The following is a 20,069-nucleotide window of genomic DNA, read 5'->3' as shown; positions in this document are numbered from 1 at the left end:
GAGGGAGGGATAGAAAGATACTGCACAAGGGGATGGGTGAGAGGGGAGGAAAGATGCTGCACATGTGGGGGAGAGAAAGGAAATAGGAAGAACTGGGGTGGAGGAGAGGAAGGGAGAGATGATCATTGTACATGAAAAAAAATAAGTAATCCCTGAAAATAAGACCTAGTGCCTTTTTTTGGGCCCAAATTTAATATAAGACAGTGTCTTATTTTCGGGGAAGCACGGTACATACAAACAAACTAAAAAATCAGTTCCCTGATCAGTTTTTCCGGTGTGAGATCTGCTGCCTGTATCGGCTATCTGTAGAGATCCACCTTAAGGAGGTGGGCTTCACTGAATGACCTCACCAAGGGGGCGGGGTGAAGAGCTCTGAGCATGCTCCTTCTTTTCCTATGGTCTGCAGAACTGCAAAAACAGGAAGAGACTGGGAGCAAAAGCTGCCACTGGAAATCCCTGCAAAACCCAGTCCCAGATCTGCAGAGGGAGAGAGGAGGAATTTATCTGAGACCTGGAATCAGCCCAGGCTGCTCCTGACTTATTCATCTTTCCAGGAAGAGGGAAATCCCCAGCCTGAATCCATCCCAGCAGCAGAATTCAGAGGGAAAAGAGCAGGGAAATGTCTGCCCTGGGTTCTGATCAGGTAAATTCTTCTCTCTTGCACACAGACTGCCCCAGCACTTAAAGGAAAATGCTTCCTTGGGCAATTCTTCCAGCCTTCCCTTTTCCTGTATATGATTTGGAGTGAAGCATTAACCCAGGAGAAGATGTTAACCTGCTGGAAGTGGTCTGCGGTATCCTGTCAGAAGAATTTATAGTCCTCTAGAGCAGAGGTTCTCAACACACGGTAAGGGTACCAGAGCCGCGCTCATTGGGGAAACGCACTGTGCGGGTCTCCCAACCCCCCCTCCCTCCTTAATGGCCGCCGGGGATCCCATGCCCTCTTTCCTGCTTGCCGGCCTCAACCGAAGTCACCGCAGAGGATCCATTTCCTCCATCCTGCCCGGCCCCCTCTGCCGAAGCTGACCTGGAAGGCTTCCCTCTGATGTCAGAGCTGACATCGGAGGGAAGCCTTCCGGGTCAGCGGGGGATCCCAGTTACTTCCTTTCAAGTGGACTGCTCCTTCCTGCTTTCAGCAGCACTTGTCGCAGGGACATGGTGGCTGACCTGGAAGCCTTCTCTCCAACATTAGAGCAGACGTCAGAGAGAAGGCTTGTGGGTCAGCCATGTGCAGCCTGTAAGAGACACTTCCCCTTGCTCTGCAACAAGTGCCACTGAAGGCAGGAAGAAGCAGCCCAGCTGGCCGGCCCTGGAGTGAGCAAGTAAGGAAGAGGGGACATGATCTGGGACAAAAGGAGAAAGGAGGGGGGGGGGAAGAGTGCATTGGGACATGGGAGGGGCTGATTTTGGTACAAAGGCTGGAAGGCAGGGAGAGGAGCACAAACTAGGGACACAGAACAAAGGGAGGTGGCATGAACTTGGGACATAGGAGGGAGGGAGGGAATAGAAAGGGAGAATTGATGGGCATGAGTGTGAGTGAGGGAAAGAGATGGTGCACATGGAGAAAGGAAGAAAGGAAAATTGAGCATAGAGAGAGGAGTGAGGTAGAGATGCATGGGGAATAGAAGGATGAGAGGGAGAAATGTTGGATACGGTGGAGAGGGAAAAGAAGAACAGATTGAAGGGGATACAAAGGGGATGAATGTTGGACATAGTGATGGAGGGAGAGATGTGGTATGGGGCTGGAGAGGGGTGAAAGAAGGAGAAATGGGCATGAGGCTGATAGCAGTGATGAAAAATGCTGCACATGATCCAGAGGATAAGAGAGGGAGAAATGCTGGATGTGGTAATAGAAGTGGGGGGAAGAGACTCACCCTGGGTCTTTCTCTCTTTTTCCCCCATTCCCTTTGCAGCAAGGGAGGGAATGAGAGAAAGACAGATGGACTGTGAGAGAAAGAGGGAGACAGGTTGAAAATGGGGGTGGAGGAAAGAGGAAGAAAAGTTGGACTCATGGAGGGACAGAGAGAGATGATTGGGGAATGGAATGAGGTCTGGAGGAGAGGAAGCATGCAGAAGAAAGGAAAGAAAGAAATAAATATTGGATGCACAGTCAGAAGAAAGTGCAACCAGAGACTCATGAAATCACCAGACAACAAAGGTAGGAAAATGATTTTATTTTCAATTTAGTGATCAAAATGTATCAGTTTTGAGAATTTATATCTGCTATCTATATTTTGCACTATATTTGTCTATTTTTCTATAGTTGTCACTGATGTGACATTGCATATTTTAATGTCATCTGCCTTAACCTCTTTGAAAAACACCTGAATACGAATGATAATTAACATTTTCTCTGCGTACTGTGTGCATTGTGTTTTTTAAATTTTGTGGTTACCATTATGTATTAATAAGATTATATTGTGTGTATATGAAAAATGAATGGAAGAAATTGCATTACAATTAGTACTATTATTATGGGCAGGGGGTACTCGGTTGATATTTGTTAGACTTGGGGGGTACTTGGCTTGAAGAAGTTGAGAAACTCTGTCCTAGAGGACCTGGCTCCAGGGATTTATGAAAACAGAAGGAGGGAAGAAGAGCTTCCTGTTTGTCTTTTATCTGATACTTTTAATACAATTCAGGTTCAGGATTGGGGGCCACTATTTACTTAGTCTTAGCCAGTCTATAGGCTTCTCCGCATATGCTTATGCGGACGACATACAATTACTACATCCATGCAACCCAGAAAACCCTATTGAAATAGCTCAAATCAACCAAAAATTAGTCAAAATTAAAGAATGGCTCACTTATAACAAACTCGCGCTTAACATACCAAAAACAAAGATCCTCCTTTTCCCTTCAAAACAGGGAATACAATTATCTTCTCCTTTCATGATAGATGACTTAAAAATTGAAACAGTGACATCACTCAAAATTTTAGGTGTAATCATAGATGACAAGTTTACATATCAAGAACATGTTAACAATATTGTTAAATGCTGTCTTTATCGTCTCCGTTTAATCCGTTCAATGACAAAATATTTAGAACCACAATCTCTAAATATTCTAATGCACTCTCTTGTTATAACAAAACTAGATTACTGTAACTCTCTGCTACAAAATATTACTCAAAAAGAAAAAAAACGTTTACAAATTATACAGAACATAGCAATCAAAATAATTCACAATGGTAAAAAATACGACCACGTAACACCTCTGCTAATAAAATCACATTGGCTGCCCATAAATAACCGAATAACTTATAAAATAGCTCTACTTATTTTTAAAACACTAAATACTAATGAACCACAATTCATAGACCGTTTATTAATACCCCATTCTTCAAATCGCTCTTTACGTTCCGAATCCCAAGAATTATTAATGGTTCCCTCTCTAAAAATAGTAGGGACAAAACGCCACGATATTTTCTCTGTAGTGGCTCCTCTTACTTGGAATTCTCTTCCTTTATATATCAGGAAAAATAAAAATTTAATCCAATTCAAAACCAATTTAAAAACATTTCTTTTCAAAATTTCTTTTGATCTCTAAACTTGCCTCACTGCCAAATTCGATCTGAGCACCTTCAATCCCTCCCCATTGTTTTTTTCCCTCCCCTTTCAGACCTTTCTTTCTCTCTTTTTAGGGAAATATTGTTGTAACTTTAATTCCTTATGTTTATTCCATATGTGTCATAGTCTGTCAATATTGTTTTGTGTGTTAAATTCCTATTAGTTAAAGAAATATTATTTTACCGTTATTTTACCCCTTTAGTGTTCAATATTATATAATTTAACGATGATTGTTATACTTTGTTAATCGCTTAGTTTGTAATAAGCGATACATCAAATAAAATTAAACTTGAAACTTGAAACTTGATTATACATTTACGCTGCCAGGAATGTGTGATGTTTCTGGCTGCATTAACACTTGCAAAACTACTACAGGGCTTCAATGGCTGGGAGGGTGTAGATGGGCTGGAGTAAGTCTTAACAGAGATTTCGGCAGTTGGAACCCAAGCACAGTACCGGGTAAAGCTTTGGATTCTTGCCCAGAAATAGCTAAGAAGAAAAAATGTAAAAATTTAAATTGAATCAGGTTGGGCAGACTGGATGGACCATTCGGGTCTTTATCTGCCGTCATCTACTATGTTACTATGTAACCTGCAGACAGGCAGAATACTGCAATCCAGCAGGTTAAGACTCCTAGCAGTGCTTCTTCCTTCATTCTCATTTGTGTTTTCAGTCCAGTTCTTCCTAGATGGCCCAGTGCATCTCGTTCTTTGCCCACACCCTTTGCCTCTCAGCCACGTTGCCATAATTGACAAAAAGAAGTACTCATTACCCCTTCCAAACAGATTACATGAGAACATAAGTCCATCAAGCCCAGTAGCCCGTTCTCATGGTGGCCAATCCAGGTCACTGATTCCTGGCCAGAACCCAAGGAGTCACAATATTCCATGCTACCGATACAGGGCAAGTAGTGGCTTCCCCCATGTCTTTCTCAATAACAGACAGTGGACTTTTCCTCCAGGAACTTGTCTAAACCTTTCTTAAAACCAGCTACGCTATCCACTCATACCACATCCTCTGGCAACGCTTAACTATTCTCTGAGTGAAAAAAAATTTCCTCCTCTTGGTTTTAAAAGTATTTCCCTGTAACTTCATCGAGTGTCCCCTAGTCTTTGTCATTTTTGACAGAGTGAAAAATCGATCCACTCCGGATTTTGTAGACTTCAATCATATCTCCCCAAGCTGAAGAGCCCTAACCTTTTTAGTCTTTCCTCAGGCCTGACTCCAATGCTTTTCTGCCTTCAGACACTGACCAATTTTCTTTTCTTTCACCTCTTCACCTGCTGCTGCCTTCTCTTTCTTTCACCTACTATATCAGCCCAATGTGAGAGATTTCCAGTGTTCTCTAAAGACCAGGAAATCTGCTCAAAATATTACAGACTTGAGGGAACAGAGTTCTCTTCATACCATCTAAAATAATAAAACGCTAGCCGTGCATGCGCACTCAACTGCGTGCTTCTGTGATCTCTGTTCCGTGAGATGTAGGTCCGTGGCTTTGCAGGAGTGCACTTGCGCGAATCCCCAGCCTTACTTAAGTTTCCAGCACCTACCACTCGCCGCTAGCGCTGGACTTCCTGCTCTCCGTGTCGGCTCCTCTCACCCTACCTCGGACTTAAACTGCTGTTGTGAGACATGTCAGGCGGGGATCGACAGAGGAGCCGCGGCACCTTTTCAAACCCTCCCCAGCACTGCCGCCATCGTTGCTAAGTTTTTAAAGTCCTGAAAAGCCGTCGGCCGTGAAGTATGCAGGTGGCATACTTCACGGCCGATGGCTTTTCAAACCGCCCCCAGCACTGCCGCCATTATTGGTAAGTTGGGTTTTTTTTTGTTTTTTTTTAAACCTGGTAGTCCAGCGGTATCCCTACCTCGCACTCGCGGCTGCCAACGCTGGAGGGAGCTTTGTTGTTAAGGCCTGGCTTCTTCGGGCAGCAGCAGCATTTAAAATTCGCTGCTATTGCCGACTTCAGGCCTTACTCTCTGGCGGGTCCTGCCTACTTCCTGTTTTCATGAAGATAGGACCGGCCAGAGAGGAAGACCTGAAGCCTGGCAACAGCAATGAATTATGAATGCTGCTGCTGCCCGATGAAGTTCAAGGAGGAAAGGGAGCAGAGGGGGAGAGAATGGCTTAGAGGGAAGAAGACATGGCAGGGCATGCAGGGAAGGAGGAAGGTATGCCACACGAAGTGAAAAGGAAGGGGGAAAGGAAGGAGGAGATGCCATATGGAACAGAGAGAGAGAGAGAAGGCGGACACTGGATGGAAAGAGAAGAGAGGGCAGTGAATGGAAGGGGAAAAACAAGAGGGTGAACAGTAGATAAAAGGGGTGAGAGAGGGAGACAGACACTGAATGGAAGTGTGGGGGAGAGGAGGGACAGCCGCTGAATGGAAGTCTGAGGGACAGGGGGAGCAGAGGTTGGAAAGAAGTGGGGAGAGAAAGAAAGACAGATAGTGGGAGGGAGGGAGACAGAAAGGAAAGAAAAAAGAGACAGGGGCAGGGAGAGAGACAAAAAGAAAGAAAGACAGCGGCAGAGAGAGACAGAAATAAAGAAAGACAGACAAACATATATTCTAGCACCCGTTAATGTAACGGGCTTAAAGACTAGTATAATATACTGTACTGGAGATTTGATCTCATTGACAGAGGTATAGCAAAGTTTATGGCATAAACATCATAATGAAACTGTGACTATGTCCCCTCTGCTATTCCAGGCATCGATTACATTCAAGGATGTTGCCGCTTATTTCTTGGAAGTGGAGTGGAGCATTCTGGGAGAATGGCAGAAGGAGCTTTACAAGAAGGTCATCAAGGAGGTTCATGACATCCTCATCTCAAGAGGTAAATATGCCTTCTCTAGGCTTATACCTCTACCAGATTGCCCTAATCTCTATTTTGAGAGTATCCTTCAGAGATATCTCACTGTGGACTATGCCCTGCTGGGTGACTGTCGGCTGCTTTGGTCCCTTTTTAAATATCACTGCCACCCTGGTTAAGATCGAGCCCATCTTTCCACATTAAGCTCCCCCTTACCTAGTTCCTAACAGTGTAAGACATGACATGTCTTTTGATAGTAGCCAGATACCATAGAGGAGATTATCATTGAAATGTCCTTTTCCTGCTTCTTATTGACAGGTTATTCGATTGTTAATCCTGACGTTATATTCAAGATTGGAAAGGAAGATGACAAATATTTCACGCAACAATTTGAGTGGAAGGAGGAAGAAGACCTGAATGATCCCACCAAGAGTAAGTAGATGTTTTGGATCTAAAGGGCTCCCTATTTTCAGATCTCAGGAGATGCGTCTTTGACCTCAGACATTTGGAGACTTGAAATCCATTTCCTAATGTAATATTATCAGATCCTTGGTGAAACCTTCTTGACCTGTTTTTCTCATAGCAGGCCTTCCAGTGGTAACATCTGTTTTTTCGCTGAGTGTTAAACAAGAGGAAGATCTCCCCTTTATGGACGATCCTGAATTAGAGCCTTCTGTAACAAGTACGTGTACAATTCTTTCTGTGCATCTTTACTAAGGTCATTTGGAACCATTTAGGAATCCAGCACTGGAAGGAAAAGACGCCGTCATCTCCTCCTGATGTCTGTTTCCATAGACAGAGTGGCTGCCTATGGGGTGGGATTAGACATTCAAACTTTTTCATCCTAGAGTGTCATGGGACTGAGAAATCTGCATTGTTGAATGGGCTGGTGGAAGTGGAGAGACTTATTCCTAGTTGCAGATATCCATTTAGAAACCAATTATTTGAGATTTTGTAAAAGGGTTAAATTTTGGCTGTTTTCAGTGCTGACTGATCGCATTAGCAGTGAATCTGAAACTTTCTGGCTAAAGAGGATAAGCCTTTGTGTTTTTACCTTATTATATTTTATTGTATCTTATTTTTATGACACGTTTTATGATTTTGTTGTGTTTGTATGTTTATTTTATTTTTTTACCCCACATTGAGTGAATTTACATTAAGTTGAAAACAGTTTTATTAATAAAGGCTGAGAGAAGGTCAACAAACATAGAAATGGAAATACAATCAGCCCAAAAAAATACAGAATGAAGCCCCCTCCCATCCCATATCAACCTGCACTATTACACAAGTCTCCCACCCAACCAGCATCCCATGATCAGGCATTACTAACAAATAGGCCTCCCACCCCCTCTTCAAGGTCCGTCTAAGTCCCCCCTCCCTACCAAACAATCCCACCACCCATATATATAGTTCCCAAACTTTGAGTGGATTTACATTCAAGTGTGTAATCCATGAATTAAATGAGATGCTTCTCCATTCCCAGCCTGTCCTCTCCTGACCTCCACATGAGAGATGGGGCCTAGGAACAGAGGAGCATGTGCGAATTGTGTCTTTACACTTGGCAGGTCCTGATAATTGGACTTTGGACTGACACCCATAGCTATTTCTGCAATATCCAGGAAACAGGCTCCTGGCTTCCCTCCTCCAGGACATAGATCTCAGGCTTTCTTCTTCCTAAGGACCTCCAGGGACTCCAAACCAGAACTAAATTGACTATCACAGGGGCCATTCTAGGAGTGCTCTGGAGCTACCACTGGCTCACAGGCACCCAAATGAAGGTCCCTGACCCAAGGGTGCCTGCCTGATAGTTCGGTGTGTTACTTGTACCCTGTATAGGGGGGCTCCTTCTCTTAATGTTGGGGTGAGGAGCATTTGGTGCCACTGTTTCTGTCCCCCTCCAGCATTAAGAGTCATCTGAGCCACTCACAGCCATGGGCTGAGCTATATTCAGACCAGTCTCCAGTTCAATTTGGCCTTTCTGCTTTCCTGACTTTGTGTGATACTTTGCTGCTTAGCTGACTGAAAATCAGTGTTCACAAGGTAAGTAGGTGCTTTGCCCCCAGCTCATCCCTAATCTAACTGGTTAAGAAATGGCTGGTTAACGGTGATAACCAATTAACATCACTGAATATTGATCTTAGCAACTAGATGAAGAACAACTGATAGCAGAGATTTATGCATTAGCGAATTCCATAACAGACATGTTGGCAGCTCTTAAGGAAAAGAGTTCTCCACCTCAATATCAAAATGATCAGGATATTGATAGAATACATTTCTGATGATGATCAGTACAGCAGCACCCCTCTGTGCTAGTAGCAATGGCCATGAAAAGAGCATAATCTAAATACTTACAGGCCCTGTAATAACTGTTTTTAAAAACATATTTGACTGTCTTTGTCCTGTAATAGGCTCCAACAAAGTCAAGCCTGACATTTTATTCCGATTTGGGACTGAGCCTCAGGGATCTGAGGAAAGAGGAAATCTGACCACCACAGGCCCATGTGAGGAACTGCATCAAACAGGTGATGTAGCAGCTGATCTAAACATGTCCTACAAGAAAGACGGCTTCTAATCTGCTTCTAACCTTTCTTGTGCTTCTAATGTATTTGTTCGGTTGCCTTTCTTTCCTTCTCTTTCTCTTACTCTCCCACACCATTTTCCCATCTGTCTGGCCCTTCCCTTCAATTTCTTTTAACAATTACTGTCTCTCATCCTTTATCAGTTTTTGTATCTCTCACTACTTCTCGACTCTGTGCTGCTCCAAGATACTAAACCTTCTTCCCACCTACCCAGCAGCTTATGGGCTTTGTTCTCTGTGATGCCAGTTGGAAAGAGGCAGGCAGGATGGTCTTACTGTAAGAGGGTGGAGAAAAGACACAGGAAGAATGAGGAAAGATGGTCAAACTAGGGATTCCAGAAGGGAAGGACTACACATAGCAGTAGAAGGTGGGAGGGAGGCTTTTTTGTTGGTGGTTAAGTCATTCGTCCTTGGGTCCATGAGGATGAAGATATTCATAGAGCTGTGCAAGAGAACTGTTAGACCCAAAGAATGTTAAGAACATAAGAATTGCCGCTGCTGGGTCAGACCAGTGGTCCATCGTGCCCAGCAGTACGCTCACGCGGCGGCCTTCTGGTTAAAGACCAGCGTCCTGAGACTAGCCCTACCTGCGTACGTTCTTGTTCAGCAGAAACTTGTCTAACTTTGTCTTGAATCCCTGGAGGGTGTTTTCCCCTATAACAGCCTCTGGAAGAGCGTTCCAGTTTTCTACCACTCTGGGTGAAGAAGAACTTCCTTACGTTTGTACCGAATCTATCCCCTTTTAACTTTAGAGAATGTCCTCTCGTTCTCTCCACCTTGGAGAGGGTGAACAATTTGTCTTTATCTACTTTGTCTTGTATCCCTGGAGGGTGTTTTCCCCTATAACAGCCTCTGGAAGAGCGTTCCAGTTTTCTACCACTTTGGGTGAAGAAGAACTTCCTTACGTTTGTACCGAATCTATCCCCTTTTAACTTTAGAGAATGTCCTCTCGTTCTCTCCACCTTGGAGAGGGTGAACAATCTGTCTTTATCTACTTTGTCTTGAATCCCTGGAGGGTGTTTTTCCATATAACAGCCTCTGGAAGAGCGTTCCAGCTCTCTACCACTCTCTGGGTGAAGAAGAACTTCCTTACGTTTGTACGGAATCTATCCCCTTTCAACTTTAGAGAGTGCCCTCTCGTTCTCCCTACCTTGGAGAGAGTGAACAACCTGTCCTTATCTACTAAGTCTATCCCCTTCAGTACCTTGAATGTTTCGATCATGTCCCCTCTCAATCTCCTCTGTTCGAGGGAGAAGAGGCCCAGTTTCTCTAATCTTTCTCACAACTCATGAAAGAATCCATACTGGAGAAAAGCCATATGAATGTTCTGAATGTGGTAAAAGCTTCAAAGAGGAAGGCAAACTCACTGTTCAGAAAATGCTACTCAGCACCACACATTTATCAAAAGTGTACAGTATACAGAATCGCACAGGAACCTAACACCATTTTTCCCATAAGGTCAATACTTTTATATTCGCGGTTTCGGTATTCATGGGGTTTTCTAGGAACCTAACACCAGCAAATAGCAAGAACGCAGTGTATTATAGGGATATGGGTCATTTCCAGGACTACTCAGGATCCTTGATTCCTTCAGGATATTTAGATTTTCAGAGGTCACAAAATTCCCATCAGCTCAGTTTTAAACAAGTTTTGTTTTTCTTATGTCTTAAGTTTTGCTATGAAACCTGAAGTTATCTTTGCATTCTTCATATAGACAGCCAAACCTATACTGCTGATCCCACAATAGAGATCCTGAAAATGGAAGAGGGACCTGTCAGTGACCAACTGGAGGGAGGAGAGGAGGTTACCGATACCAAGAGCGGTGAGCCCAAAATTCCTATGTAATAAAAACCTTGCTAGATAGTGTGGAGTATTTCTGACTTTTCACCTAGAGGGTTTGGTTAGTGAATGTAATCAGAGTAAAGAGACTGGAGGGGACCTTGCACTTGTCTATGAGCAAATGACTTTAAAGACCTCTATATGTCTTACTCAATAGCTGTATAATTTATGTACACACTTTCATTTTTATCCAACAGATGATGGATTTGGGAGTAAGAGAATGAGAGAGTTTGATGGGCAGCAGAGGGAGGAATGGCCACACAAAGACCCGGATCCTTCAGCTGCTAGTGTGGGGGGTATTAGTACATTAAGACCACTTAGCATAAAAGAAAATACCCCAAAAGAAGAGAACTTGAATGTATATACTAAAGAGAGAAATTCCATAAACGGACAAAATCAGAGAAGAAGCAGGGAGAAACCTTGTCAGAGCACTACATGTGAGGAAATGTTCACTGGGAAGTCAAACCTGACAGGACAAGTTGCAGTTCATGAAAATGTCAAAAAAAGAAAACCCTCAGAATATTCTGTACATGATAAAATCTTCAGTCAGGTAAATGAACCAATCAGCATTAGCAAGAAACGAGAGCATCAAGCCAACCTCAAGAGAGCAAAGCTATTTAAATGTTCAGTATGTGATAAAGGTTTCACTCAAGGAATTAACCTCAGAATTCATAAAACAATCCATACTGAAAGAAAGACATATGACTGTTCGGAATGTAATAAAAGCTTCAATCAAAAAGCTAAACTCAGAATTCATGAAAGAATCCATACTGGAGAAAAGCCATATAAATGTTCTGAATGTAGTAAAAGCTTTATTCGAAAAGATAACCTCGTGATTCATAAAAGAATGCACACTGGAGAAAAAACGTTTACATGTTCTGAATGCGGTAAAAGATTCAGTGTAAAAGGTAATCTTATAATTCATGAAAGAATGCACACTGGAGAAAAGCCATACAAATGTTCTGAATGTGGTAAAAGCTTCAATCAGAAAGGTAAACTCATAATTCATGAAAGAATCCATACTGGAGAAAAGCCATATAAATGTTCTGAATGCGGTAAAAGCTTTAATCGAAAAGATAGCCTCATAGTTCATAAAAGAATACACACTGGAGAAAAACCATATATATGTTCTGAATGCGGTAAAAGCTTTAATCGAAAAGATAGCCTCATAGTTCATAAAAGAATACACACTGGAAAATGTGAAAGAATTCACCCTGGAGAAAAACCGTATAAATGTTCTGAATGTGATAAAAGATTCAATCACAACAGTAATCTTATAATTCATAAAAGAATTCACATTGGGGAAAAACTGTATAAATGTTCTGAATGTGGTAGAAGATTCAACCAAAACAGTGACCTCAGAAAGCATGAAAGAATCCACACTGAAAAAAAACCACATAAATGTTCTGAATGTAGTAAAAGCTTCAAAAAGAAAAGCAAACTCACATCTCATGAAAGAATCCATACTGGAGAAAAGCCATATAAATGTTCTGAATGTGGTAAAAGCTACAAAGAGAAAGGCAAACTCACTGTTCATAAAAGAATCCATACTGGAGAAAAGCCATATAAATGTTCTGAATGTAATAAAAACTTTAATCGAAAAGATCACCTCAGAGATCACGAAAGAATCCATACTGGAGAAAAACCATATGCATGTTCTGAATGTGGAAAATCCTTCAATAATGCAGGTAGCCTTGTAACTCATAAAAGAATCCATGCTGTAGAAAAACCTTATAAATGTTCTGATTGTGGTAAAAGCTTCAATCAAAAAGGTAACCTCACAAGTCATAAAAGAATCCACACTATCGAAACCAAAACCGATCAAATACAGTGCTCAACAAGGTGATCTACTACTGCCCCTATTATTCAAGCTCTACGTTAGACCTGTCCTAGACATAGCCCACAAATACAGATTCACTCCTTTGCGGATGACATCCTACTGCTAGGAGAAAACCGTGACACTCAGATCATGAAACTCCTAAACTGTATCTCGGAAATCAAAAACTAGATGTCCGTCAACAAATTACAACAAAACGCCTCCAAAACGAACCTCCTTTGGTTCCGCAAAGAACACTGCAACTGCGCTCGTCCTCAACTACCATAGCTGCAAAAGACCGAGCGTGCAGCCTAGGAATACTCCTTGACTCCAGCCTATTGCTATCCAACCCTATCTCTCAGGTGACATCTTCCTCATTTTACTACCTGTGACAGCTCTGGATAATAAGGAACTACTTTTCTGAGTCTGACTCCACCCAACTACTCTATGCCGTAGTCCTCTCCCACATGGACTAATGAAACATGGCGAAGAACATACGATGTCTCCAACATGTACAAAATATGGCAATCAGACTTCTAAAAAACCTCCATGCCCATGACCTTGTCTCCCAGACTTTATCGTCGGCTCACTGGCTGCCTATAGCCAAAGGTTGTGTCTTCAAGGGCCTGATGTTAGCATTCAAATCTTTGCATGACATGACACCGGGCGACTTGACAGCCAAGCTTCCTCAGTACTTGCCGAACAGGTCCCTCCGCTCCCAGGATGAAATATGCCTCAAAACGCCCCTGGTCGTGCCTTTCAACTGCAAATTGCCAAATAGAGAATGACACGGGAGAAAAAAAATTTGTCCCCATCTCTGTCCTGAACCCCACGAGCTCAGAACCCATCTCCACAAAGGATTTTATATTGAACTTATTTTATTAAAGTATAAAAAGAAATAATATTCTGTACAATTGTCATTGTATAAACACAAATAATACGCAGCAAGGGTCAACAAAACCCCTGTCTCCCCTCCCATTCACAAATATCCCCTCCACTATCGAGAAAACTGAATAAACCAAATTATCACAGAATGCTACATAGAAAAATCAAGTTAACAGACATTTCTTCTTTCTCCATGCACACCATCCATCTTCTATCTCTGTGTATGTATTGTTCCCCATATTCAGCATCTCCCTTTTCTATGTCTCCTATACATCCCTTTCTAGTATTTCCCCTATGCCCATCTCCCTGCCTTCATCATCTCACTATTCTATGATCCCCACCTCTGTCTACAGTATCACACCTCTATATCCCTACGCCCCCCCACCCCCCGTCCAGCAACTTCCTTCTGCGTTCTTATTCTGCCCCCATGTCTAGCCATCTCTCTGTGTCCATATACCCTCCCATGTCTAGCATTACCCCTCTGTGTCCAAATTCCAAACCATGCAGATTCATCATTCCCCTTTTTGTCACTACTCCTATGCTCCCATCTATGCCCACCATCTCCTCCACCCCTTTTGTATATCTTCCTGTGTCCAGCTTCTCACCTCTCTTACTCCCTTACACCAATGTGTCTCTCACCTCTTTCTTTCCTCCTTCCCTCTGCTATGTTCAATAGTTCACTCACTCACCCTTCATCTCCTTGGTTCAGCTTTTCTCTTTCCCTTTCCTTCTCTCTCTTCTTCTGTGCAGATCCTGTACCTCTCTCCCTTCCCATTGAACCAACACCTCTATCCCCTCTCTTCAGCGCCCAGGTGTGAGTCTGGCATCTCTCCCTTCCCTCCAGCTCCATTTCATCCACTACAAGGGCCCAGCACCTGTTTTCCTCCCCTCCCCCAATCCCCAGACCAGATCCGGCAATTATCTTCCGTCCCTTTAGCTCCAGCCGGTCCAGGTACCCAAGCAACCCCCTTCATGGGAGAAGTTACATCAGAAGGAGAGACTTGGGGGCAAGAAGTTTCCGGAGCAGCGCTGCATGCAAGAAGCTTCTAAGAGGCTGGTAGGCTTGCCCCGGAAGGTGCGAAGGGGCCAACCCAGAAGGGCTGGAGGTTTGTTGTTTTGTTTTTTGGGGGTTTTTTTGCCACCCGCGATCTTGAGCCAGGAGAGGGGGGCTGCTGGACTTGTGTGTGTGGGGAGGTGCTGCTTCTGCACCTGCTATTGCGATGGGGGCTGCTAACCGGGAGGGGTGGGAAGGGAGGCAACTCGTGGCAGATCCTTTCCTGCGGGGTGTACCCATGGCAACCAGTCAAACCTTTTCCCTGTTCCTGCGGCGACTATCCGTGGGTAACAGTCACCGTGTCATTCTTTAGTTCTTACTCCCACTTCATACCAAGCCACTGGAATCAACTGCCCCCGCAGATCAGATCCCTTGGACTCCTCAATTTTAGGAAAGCAATAAAAACATACCTCTTCACCTAACTCTCCCGCCACGACCGATGGATCACAAAGAAATGTATATTCCTCGGTATGTGTCATGTTAGGATAAAACCTACATTGAAACATTTTGAACTGTAACTATGGCAAGTTTAACTTGTAAACTGTATATTATGTATATTGGTATTAGATCCCTTGTATGTGTCGTGTTAGGATAAAAACTTGTATTGGAAAAAGCTTCCACTGTAACTATGGCAAATTATAACCTGTTAATTGTATATTATGTATGTTAATCTGTAACCCATTCTGAGGTCTTTGGGGAAAATGGGATAGAAAAGTAAGAAAGAAAGAAAACTATAAATGTTCTGAATGTGGTAGAAGCTGAGAAACTGAAAACCCCTCTCTGATTAATGACTGTGTGATAAAGGAACTTGAATAGGAAGGTGTATATAAATATCTAGGACTAGAGGAAGAAGCAATTATCAAGCGAGAAAAAAATCAGTAAAGACTAAAACTGATACTGACGAGTACATTAAAATCATAGACTATGATACTGGCTGTTAATCAACTGGTACTTCTGCACTCTCATATAGTTTTGGTTTTGTAGACTGACCTCTTAAAGGCATTTAAAAACTAGATGTACAAATGAGAACATCCTCCATGCCCACAAGGTCATCTATAAGAATCAGTGGATGCTAAGACTGTCCATTCCTAAAGCGAAAGGAGGGATGAGTCTCATTAAATTACGGCTTTTTAAGATGTAATTATTCATCTGTAATTTAAGATGTTTGTACAGTATAAGTTTTGTCTGTTTCATTTTGTGTATGATACTTTTGTAATGCCACCTAGTAGTAGGCGGTTGATAAATTTTGTAAATAAATAAGTAAATTGAAATTGATTACATCTGTCGAGCAACTATCATTTTACTTATTTCAAATCTTAGATTGATAGGTGCTATTCTGAATAGTGCCACACGAGGGCGTCATTATATTAGAGATAACTATATTTAATAGCTCAGTGCTGTCCTCCTGTGGTCATTCCTCAGAATACAGGTTTAGCAATCACTATCTATCTATCTATCTATATATATCTATAAAATCAGATGTTGCAGAGTAATGCATTTGGGGATTAATAATCAGAAGGAACCATATATGCTGGGAGGAGAGAAGCTGATATGCACGGACGGGGAGAGGGACCTTGGGGTGATAGTGTCCGAAGATCTAAATGTGAAAAAACAGTGTGACAAGGCAGTGGATGCTGCCAGAAGGATGCTGGGCTGTATAAAGAGAGGCGTAGCCAGTAGAAGGAAGAAGATGTTGATGCCCCTGTACAGGTCATTGGTGAGGCCCTACTTAGAGTATTGTGTTCAGTTTTGGAGACCGTATCTGGCAAAGGACATAAGAAGACTTGAGGTGTCCAGAGGAGGGCGACGAAAATGATAGGAGGCTTGCGCTAGAAGACATATGAGGAGAGACTGGAAGCCCTGAATATGTATACCCTAGAGGAAAGGAGGGACAGGGGAGATATGATTCAGATGTTCAAATACTTGAAGGGTATTAACGTAGAACAAAATCTTTTCCAGATAAAGGAAAATGGTAAAACCAGAGGACATCATTTGAGGTTGAGGGGTGGATAGATTCAGGGGCAATGTTAGGAAATTCTACTTTACGGAGAGGGTAGTGGATGCCTGGAATGCGCTCCCGAGAGAGGTGGTGGAGAGGAAAACGGTGACTAAGTTCAAAAAAGCATGGGATGAACACAGAGGATCTAGAATCAGAAAATAATATTAAATATTGAACTAAGGCCAGTACTGGGCAGACTTGCACGGTCTGTGTATGGCCGTTTGGTGGGGATGGGCTGGGGAGGGCTTCAGTGGCTGGGAGGGTGTAGATGGGCTGGAGTAGGTTTTAACGTAGATTTCGGCAGTTGGAACCCAACACAGTACTGGGTAGAGCTTTGGATTCTTGCCCAGAAATAGCTAAGAAAAAAAAAATTAAAAAGTTTAAATTGAATCAGGTTGGGCAGACTGGATGGACCATTCGGGTCTTTAACTGCTGTCATCTACTATGTTACTATATAACACACTACCAAAACCCTTGTCCACGCTCTTGTCACCTCACACTTAGACTACTGCAACGTACTTCTCTCGGGCCTCCCGCGCACCCGTCTCTCCCATTCGTTCAAAATGCTGCTGCGTGACTCATTTCATGAGAGCCGCTATTCTCACATTACCCCTCTCCTCAAGTTACTTCATTGGCTCCCCGTCCATTTCCGAATACAGTTTAAACTCCTCTTGCTGACTTACAAGTGCATTCGCTCTGAAGCCCCCCCGATATCTCTCCTCGCTTATCTCCCTCTATGCTCCCCCCCCCCCGTGATCTCCGCTCATCGGGGAAGCCACTCGTATCTGTACCCTTCTCTTCCACTGCCAACTCCAGATTCTGTCGCTTTCTTGTGGCGCCGTATGCCTGGAACAGGCTGCCTGAATCAATACGTAGTTCTCCATCTCTGGCAGTGTTCAAATCCAAGCTAAAAGCCCACTTTTTTGAAACTGCTTTCAACTCTTAACTTCCACTCACTGCTGTCAGATACCTAGACCCAGTATAATCCCCCCAACCTTGAAATGTCCTGTCGAAATTAGATTGTAAGCTCTTCTCAGCAGGTACTGTCCAGAATTTACAGTGCTGCGTATGCATTTTAGTGCTATGGAAATAATAAATAGCCCTGGTAGTAAGGGGCTCATAATCAAAACTTTAGAATGTCCAAAAACCAGCCTGTCGACACTTGGATGTCGTAATAGCAAGGAGATCCAAGGGCCAATAATCAGAAACAACTTTCTGCATGGGCAGCAGCACTTCTAAACTGTCATGCGTCTAGAGAGCAACGGGGCATGTTGGGAGGTGTGTTATGGGTGGGAATCAGGCGGGCTTCAACCTGGGCGCACTCCAGCCATAATCAAAGCTTTCTTAGCGGGAACTTAGGTGCCGGCAGTTAGACCTGTTTGAGTTGCATCTAAGTTCCTCAAAGGTGCCCAAACTGACAAGAAGACAACTGGAGGATTTAAGGTATGACCTCCCCTTACTCCCCCAGTGGTCACGAACCCTTGCCACCACCCATAGAACGAAAAACAAATCCCCCAAACCCGTTGGCTTCCCAGCAGCTGATTGCGACAGAGGGATCCCCATCAGCTGAGCCGGTTTAGGGGATTCCTAGCGGCTCAGCTGATGGGGATTCCCCCTACCAGGATCAACTGAGCTATGGAGCCCTACATCCCCGATATCCCCCTGACATCTCTGCTCCCCCCTAACATTCCTGGGCCCCTTCCCACATCCCTGGAAACCTCCCATACCTTGGGAAGAGCAAATGGCAGGAGGGAGGCTCACTCCCTCCTGCCTACAGAGCCACGTGCTGCAAATGACAGGGCTTCCCCCTCCCAATGCATCCTGGGATACAGTGGGAGGGGCCAAAAGCCCTGATTGGATCAAATGGTGATTTTGAGCCAATCAGGCCATTCGGCCCCTCCCACTACATCTCAAGAATTACGCCCAAGTCTCCCCAGCCACAACTGCAAGCTTCTTTGCTTGCACATCCGCCCATTTGATTATTGCCCTTTCTCTCCCCCCTTACCCACCTGCCATCCTGCATCATCTTTCCTTTCTCTTGGTGCCTCCTCTGTCGGGCTTACAGTAAAGTCGTGCAGGGCCATGCCTTTGTGTGTCCCAATTTCCTCTGGCAGCTCTACCCCCTCAAACAACAACTTCCTCTCTCAGAGGGAGTAGAGTTACCAGAGGAAATCTCGGCACGCAGAGCTGCGGTCCCACATGACTTCATTGTAGCTTCAGTGGGCGTCATCTACAGACCTCCGACATACACAGAGAAGTTAAGACAAAGATTTGGTCATAGATATCCAAAAGTTGGGAATGAAAGGGGAGGTTCTGTTGGGGGATTTCAATCTGCCGGCTGCGGACTGAACAGTTCCGTCTGCAGAACTGGAAAGAAGCAGAAAGGACTTAGATCACTACTAAGTCAGCAAAATCACAATCTCTAACTTATCATTCACCAACAAATACAGAACTCAATAATAATTATAGACCAAAATCTGAACCCTGAGTAGCAGTAGAATGGTTTGGATTTGAAAACATGACACTAGGTGGCAGTAGTAATCTCTTACAAGGTTTTATCCTTTAAGTGACCTCTTGCTCATGTGGGCAATTTTTAACTCTAGCATCCTCATGTCCACTATGGAGAAAGACCATCTGGTGAGGAGCCTTACCACATCCCTATGAAATATTCCTTGTTGTTCTTGCTAGTTCTGTTAAAGTTGTTTGTGACCAACACCGAAACCACATGTCTTGTAATTCTAACTACTACCCGACTCTTGATAACGGTAAGCCTTCTGCTGGAATTTCCCCTTATATCCTCTGTCATCCATCGTTGAGGAATATGAAGTTTCTGACAAAGAACTGGAGTGTTAGGATTTATGTAGATATTCTGACTAGAGAATGGCATGGGGACAAATTTGTCTCCATCCCCGCAGGAACTCAATTTCCCTGCGAGTTTTGTCCCTGCCCCATTCCTGTAAGCTCTGTCTTAACCGCACAAGCCTTGAACACTTATGATTTTAAAGTGTTTAAGGCTGGTGCAGGTGAGGGCGGAGCTTGCAGGAATGGGGCGGGGATAGGAAAAGAGCTCACGGGGATGGAATGGGAACATGAGTTCCTGCCGGAACAGGGAAAAATTTGTGCCCGTGCTATTCTCCAATTCTGACCAATCGTTCAGAATACAGACTTTACTCCCATACGGAAGCATTTTTTGAATTACACTATCAATAATAATGCTAATTTAAAAAATGAGGGGCGAGAGGGGGTTGATGTGCAAAAATGTTGCTTTGATTTGCTGCTCCTTCTCCCCACCGGTGGTCTAGAGCAGTGTTCTTCAATCTTTTAACACTCTGGACCGGCGGAAATAAAAGAATTATTTTGTGGATTGGCAAACTACTAAGACTGAAATTTAAAAAACCCCGTTTTCACCCCAGTCCCCGCAAACCGTCTGATCCCATCCACACAAGCCTCAAACAGTTATGATTTTATACTGAACGTATTTTATTAAAGTATAAAAAGAAACAATATTCTGTACAATT

At 43.5% G+C, this 20,069-nt stretch overlaps 1 protein-coding gene across 2 annotated transcripts; it reads left to right on the top strand.

The window, feature by feature from the left end:
* Positions 1–409: 409 nt before the first annotated feature.
* LOC117367646 (zinc finger protein 2-like) lies at positions 410–13,581 on the top strand. 2 transcript variants are annotated; one of them, XM_033960412.1, is made up of 7 exons: positions 410–643; positions 6,278–6,404; positions 6,699–6,812; positions 6,967–7,062; positions 8,789–8,902; positions 10,673–10,780; positions 10,995–13,581. In XM_033960412.1, the coding sequence occupies exons 1-7, from the start codon at positions 620–622 to the stop codon at positions 12,641–12,643; spliced, it is 2,232 nt and encodes a 743-aa protein (XP_033816303.1). In that variant the 5' UTR covers positions 410–619; the 3' UTR covers positions 12,644–13,581. The 2 variants fall into 2 exon arrangements, with proteins under 2 accessions (XP_033816303.1, XP_033816302.1); XM_033960411.1 differs by having other exon boundaries at positions 6,964–7,062.
* Positions 13,582–20,069: the final 6,488 nt, after the last annotated feature.

Source organism: Geotrypetes seraphini, chromosome 10 (genome assembly GCF_902459505.1).
Source record: "Geotrypetes seraphini chromosome 10, aGeoSer1.1, whole genome shotgun sequence".
NCBI classification, from domain to species: Eukaryota; Metazoa; Chordata; class Amphibia; order Gymnophiona; family Dermophiidae; genus Geotrypetes; species Geotrypetes seraphini.
Note: the sequence above shows the minus strand (reverse complement) of the source record. Positions and strands in the feature narration are given on the sequence as shown.

Coding starts and splice junctions, on each gene's coding strand:
- LOC117367646 (XM_033960411.1), top strand. CDS start 620: ATGTCTGCCCTGGGTTCTGATCAG. Junction 644..6,277: donor CTGCCCTGGGTTCTGATCAG/GTAAATTCTTCT, acceptor CTGCTATTCCAG/GCATCGATTACATTCAAGGA. Junction 7,063..8,788: donor ATTAGAGCCTTCTGTAACAA/GTACGTGTACAA, acceptor GTCCTGTAATAG/GCTCCAACAAAGTCAAGCCT.